We start from the raw sequence: 5,072 nt of genomic DNA, 5'->3' as shown, positions 1-5,072 counted from the left end.
TATAGCAAGTATCTCAAATAAAACCTTCTCAAATACATAAACTAGGTCAAATTTATAAGAATACAAAACATTTCCCAATCGAGAAATGGTCAAAGAACATGAACAGGGAGTTCTCAGAGGAAAAGTCATATAAAAAATGTTCCAAATCACTATTGGAGAAATGCAAATTAAAACAACTTTGAGATGCCTACCAGATTGGCTGACATGACCAAAAAAGAAATGATAAATGTTGGAGGGGATGTGGAAAATTGGCACACTAATACACTATTGGTGGAACTGTGAACTGATCCAACCATTCTGGAGAGCAGAAGCCATAGAACTGCATATTCTTTGACCCAGAAATACTATTAACTAGGTTTATACCCCAAAGAGATCAGAGATAAGGGGAAAGAACCTCCCTGTGCCAAAATATTTTTAGCAGCTCTTTTTGTAGTGGCAAAGAATTGGAAACTAAGGGGTTGTGTATCGCTTGGGGAGCGGGGAAATGACTAATGTTATATGGTCGTAACGGAATCCTATTGAGCCATAAGGAATGATGATGAGGATGAGTTTAAAAAAAACCTGGAAAAGCTTCCATGAACTGATGCAAAGTGAAGTGAGTAGAACCAGGGGAACAGTGTATACAGTAACAGAAATATTATACAATGACCAACCTTGAAAGACTAAACCATCATCAGCCAAGCAAGTCTCCAAGATGACTAGAAGGGGCTCATAAAGAAACATGCTATCCACAGCCAAACAAGGAACTATTGGAGTCTGAGCTCAGATCAAGGCAGGCCATGTTCCACTGTGTCTCCTTCATGAGATTTCTATTGTGTCTTCTATCATGACATAAGCAATATGGAAACATGTAATCTGTGAAAGTACGAGCATGACTCATATCAGACGAGTCACCACCTCAGGAAAGGGGATGAGAGGAGGGAGGGAGAAAATCTGAATTTTGAGATGTCAAAACACAACAGTCAAGAATTATTTCTACGTGGAACTGAAAAAGTAAAAAAAGAAATTACAATATTTTTAAAAAATCTAACCATTGGCTCCCCCAGCTCATAGGAGTTCGGTGCTCTGCTCTGCTTTGTTCAGCACACAGACCATGAAGGAAGGGGTTAAAATGACTAACAGGAGTTTGCATTTGATCCTGAAGGGAATGAACAGGAAGTCAGTGACACTTTTCCCCCTTTAAAATGTGTTATTATTTATTTTTAGCATTTAAAAGATGTCGAGTTGCGAATCCCAACCCTCACCCTCCCGCCTGTGGGCAGGACCATGGTCAGCCTACATGTGAAATCTTACAAAAGGGATTCTCTGGGAGCCACGGCATGGAGGCTTCTCGAGCTGGGGAGCCTCAGAGGAGGACCCGCAAGCCCTGGCATCTGTGTGGCAGCCCTGGGAAGGACTGACTGGAGAGAGGAGCTGAGGTCAAATGCCCACGAAGTGGCCCGAGCCCACTGCCAGAGCCCAGATGCTTTAGCAGGTGCCCGGTTTCCAGGGCCTCCATCCTCCTCCTGCCAGGAGTTTCTTTTTTCCCTGCCCAGAACATTCCCTGGGCATGTTCCAGGCCCGCAGGCTCTGCCCTCAGATCAGGTAGCAGCCTGTCCCCTTTTTCTGCCCCAGGCTACCGGTACCTTGCTCTCGGGAGCCAGCCTCAGGCCTTCTGCCCCTTCGTGGTGCCCTGTGAGCTCCCAGTCACCTGCCATCTTCTGCCAAAGTCTTGGGCCCTTGGCAGGGCTGAATAACACGGTGCCAACGCCAACAGCATCTGGAAGGCGGTCTCCTTTGCCAGCCTCCTCAGCCTTGAGGCAGCACAGAAGCCTTCTATGTCATCACAATAGTACCTCGAAGGTCCGGGAGGGAGGTTGGCGATGAGCAGGGAGCTTTGAGCCTGGCCACAGGGGAGGAAAGGACAGACCTACCACCGGCCTCAGCCCATCTTCTGCTCCCTGTCCGAGGCGCTCAGGGTTCTTGAGCCCTGAGGTTCAGGAACATGCCTGGGTCCTTGGCAGCCCTGCTCTGTCTTGGTGAGTTCTGGGGGTTCAGAGCCGGCAGGTGGAGTCTCAGATCCCCCAGGCCGGGCTGCTCAGTCAGAGGACCCGCGTGCCTCGGCCAGTCCTGCCACCTGCCCGGGCCTCTGCCTCCTGACCCGAGAGCGGATGAGGGGGCCTGGCTGCCCTCTGAGGGCCCTTCCAGCGTGTCTCCTCTACATCCTCTGACCACAAGGGCTCCTCCATAGAGGGTGGGGGGCCCCGGGTTTGGCTGCGGGTGGAATGAAGCTCTCTTCCCTCCCTGGGCCTCTCTGACAGGACTGTGTTTGAGCCAGAGCGTCAAGGCATATAAAGGTGAGTCGTTCCTGCGCACCCCCCTTTTCTGCCCTCACAGCCTAGCATAGGTGGCTGCTCCCCCTCATCCCAAGGGCCCAGAGGGACGAAGGACGAGGACCCCTTAGCATCCAGCCTGGGACTGAGTGCCGAGACGGGGAGGAAGATAGCGAGGGGGGGACGGCTGGCCTGGTGCCCTGGGACGGAGTGGAAGGGGGCGCTTCTGTGAGCAGAGGGGCATTCTGCTTGGGAGTCCAGGGAGCCGTCCGTCCATCCGTCCGTCCATCCTCTCAGCCTCCAGCTGGCCCCGCCTGTCTCGAATTCCCTCTTTCTGAGGAACCCCCCGGAGAAGTCCCCTCGGAATGAAGGGCAGGCTCTATCCGCTTCATTTCCAGAACGACTTCCCAAACCGGCCTTGTGGGCTGTGCCTGGTCCCGTGATCCCCTGGGGAAAGCCCACCATCATCCGTTGTCAGGGCACTGAGGATGCCAACAAGTATGTGCTGGAGAAGGATGGAGGCATAGAGCTAAGAGATATGCTGGAGGTAGCTGGGCCCTGGAAGGAGGCCGAGTTTTTCATTTCAAACACGAGAGCAGAGTCAGGAGGCCAATACCGGTGCCAATACAGCAGTAAAAATGTCTGGTCAGAATTCAGCGACCCCCTGGAGCTGACGGTCACAGGTGAGGGTGTGAGCTTGGCCGTGCTCCTCTCCTGTGCCCTCCTCTTGGACAGACAGCCAAGGCATCCCCGCTTAGGGAACCTCAGCCAACACATGGCTGGGAGGGAGGCCAGGACCAGCCAGTCCAAGCTGCTCCCTGGACACGGGAGGAAGCGGAGGCCCAGAGAGGGGAGGCTTCTGGCTCCAAGTTGTCCTGCTCCCTGCGGGCAGGCCCGAGGCGGGGTCCTGCAGTTTCCTCTTCCCAGGAAATCTGGCCTGGAGAGCTCTAGGCTCTGCCACCAGGAGATGGCCCCAGTGGGGAGGGACGGCGGGACTCGCTCAAGAAAAGGGTGGGGGCGGGGAGTCTCCCAGGTCATCCGGAGCTCCCCTCTCCTCAGGGATCTCCTTCCCTTCCTCCCAGGGTTGTACCCCAAACCTTCCTTCTCAATCATCCCGGTTTCCATCCTGGATCCAGGAGAGGATGTGACCTTCCATTGTGAGTCACAGATGGCATCCGACAAATTCATTTTCTATAAGACGACGGGGGCCAATGCCCCCCACATGCTGTCCTCCTCGGATCACGGGGCCGACTTCCCCATCCCCTCCGTGACCGCCTCCCACGGCGGCACGTACCAGTGCTACACTTTTGACGACGACTATCCTTATCTCTGGTCGATCCCCAGTGACATTATCTTGCTCAAGGTTTCAGGTAAGGAGATGGGTTTGGGGGACCGAAGCCCAACCTTAGCCCCAGTTCTTCTGAATTGCTGGGCACTCCGTGTATCCCCCGGGGCCTGAGGACCGGCTGCCGCCCAGGGTCCTTCCCAGAGCCCGGCAGGGCTCCTCCGGGGCTCCCAGCAGGGGCCGGGGCCGGAGGAGGCACCTTACCACCAGCGGTGGGCACGACAAGAAGCCACGGCCTCGCCGTCACAGGCTTCCTCCGGATTCCTCCATCCGGCTTCGCCTCCAGCCTTTCCCAGACACCACTAGGTCAGCCTAAACTAAGTTCCTGGAGCTGAGCGAAGCCGGGAGCAGGTGCCGGAGAGACCCGCCTGGGAGGGAGAGGAAAGGCAGCCCCAGCCCTTCCCTTTCTCCTTTTCCCCTCGCAGACTCCCAGAGGCGAGGAAGTTCTGACATAGACTCCGACTACGGTGAGTGACCTGGGCAGGGCTCTGCCCAGCTCCATCGATGGAGATCTGGGGACGGAGCCCGATGGGCAGCCGGGGGCTTCGGCCTCGGTGCCAGCTTCTCCTCCTCTGTCCCCTTCTCCGCTCCTCCCAGATTCTGTGCCTCAGCAACTCACCTTCACCAGCCTCCGGCTAGTGATAGTTGGGGTGACACTGGCCATCCTGGGGATCCTGCTGAATGAAGTGTGGCATAACCGAGCTGCAACCTACAATCAAGATGAGAAACCTAAGCAGCCGGAAAGACAGTCAGAATTGTGGATGGATGGGCCTATCGAAGATTCCCCAAAGAGATCCTGAGGCCGCAAATGGGAGCAGACCAATAAAGAATCTGGGAAATATCTCTGATCTGATCCCCTGGGAATGGGGGGGGCATCTTGACCAAAGGGCGTTCCACTTAGGTGTGGGGAGCCCTCCTCAAGCCCGAACCCAAGACGGGCTAGACCTCCCGCCTCCCCGGCAGGCTCTTCCTGTCCTGGCCTCCCTGGCTGGTCCCAGCAGCTTCTTAGTATCCCAGGCAAGGAAGGCACCGAGGACCTCCCTAACTCATCCGGGTGGTCCAACGACAAGTCCATGCAGCCCAGCACTCATGTGGCAAGCGGCCTCCATCAGTGACCCTCTGCTGCTCCTCCTCCCAGCTCGCTTGCCTCCATTGTTGTCTGGCCTAATGATCTTCTTAGTGGGACAAGAAGCAGTCCTGAGGGAGAGGTTGAGGCGAGGAGTCAGTCCCCAAAGTCCTCTCTCCAGAGCCGAGTTCTCTAAGTTGGACCATGGTGCCTGGGCCAGTGAGGAACCCAAGAAGACTTGGGGGATGACTATTTGAACAGGAGACTATTTGAAAAATCAAGCAAGAGTTAAATGATGCGAGTTCAGGCCTCCCACCTCTATTTTTCAGGCTCTCCTCACTCTAATTCG

General features: G+C 55.1%; 1 protein-coding gene across 1 annotated transcript; it reads left to right on the top strand.

Annotated features, from left to right (window-relative positions):
- Nucleotides 1-1,984: 1,984 nt before the first annotated feature.
- LOC123242902 (leukocyte immunoglobulin-like receptor subfamily A member 5) lies at nt 1,985-4,487 on the top strand. Its single transcript, XM_044671018.1, has 6 exons — nt 1,985-2,018; nt 2,301-2,336; nt 2,711-2,995; nt 3,395-3,682; nt 4,083-4,124; nt 4,255-4,487. The coding sequence occupies exons 1-6, from the start codon at nt 1,985-1,987 to the stop codon at nt 4,455-4,457; spliced, it is 888 nt and encodes a 295-aa protein (XP_044526953.1). The 3' UTR covers nt 4,458-4,487.
- Nucleotides 4,488-5,072: the final 585 nt, after the last annotated feature.

The sequence above is a fragment of the Gracilinanus agilis genome, chromosome 3 (assembly GCF_016433145.1).
Source record: "Gracilinanus agilis isolate LMUSP501 chromosome 3, AgileGrace, whole genome shotgun sequence".
Lineage (NCBI taxonomy): Eukaryota > Metazoa > Chordata > Mammalia > Didelphimorphia > Didelphidae > Gracilinanus > Gracilinanus agilis.
Note: the sequence above shows the minus strand (reverse complement) of the source record. Positions and strands in the feature narration are given on the sequence as shown.

Excerpts from the sequence above, each read along its gene's own strand:
- LOC123242902 (XM_044671018.1), top strand. The coding sequence starts at position 1,985 with ATGCCTGGGTCCTTGGCAGCCCTGCTCTGTCTTG. Across the intron at positions 3,683-4,082 it reads TATCTTGCTCAAGGTTTCAG|ACTCCCAGAGGCGAGGAAGT; the intron begins GTAAGGAGATGG and ends TTCCCCTCGCAG. Across the intron at positions 4,125-4,254 it reads TGACATAGACTCCGACTACG|ATTCTGTGCCTCAGCAACTC; the intron begins GTGAGTGACCTG and ends CGCTCCTCCCAG.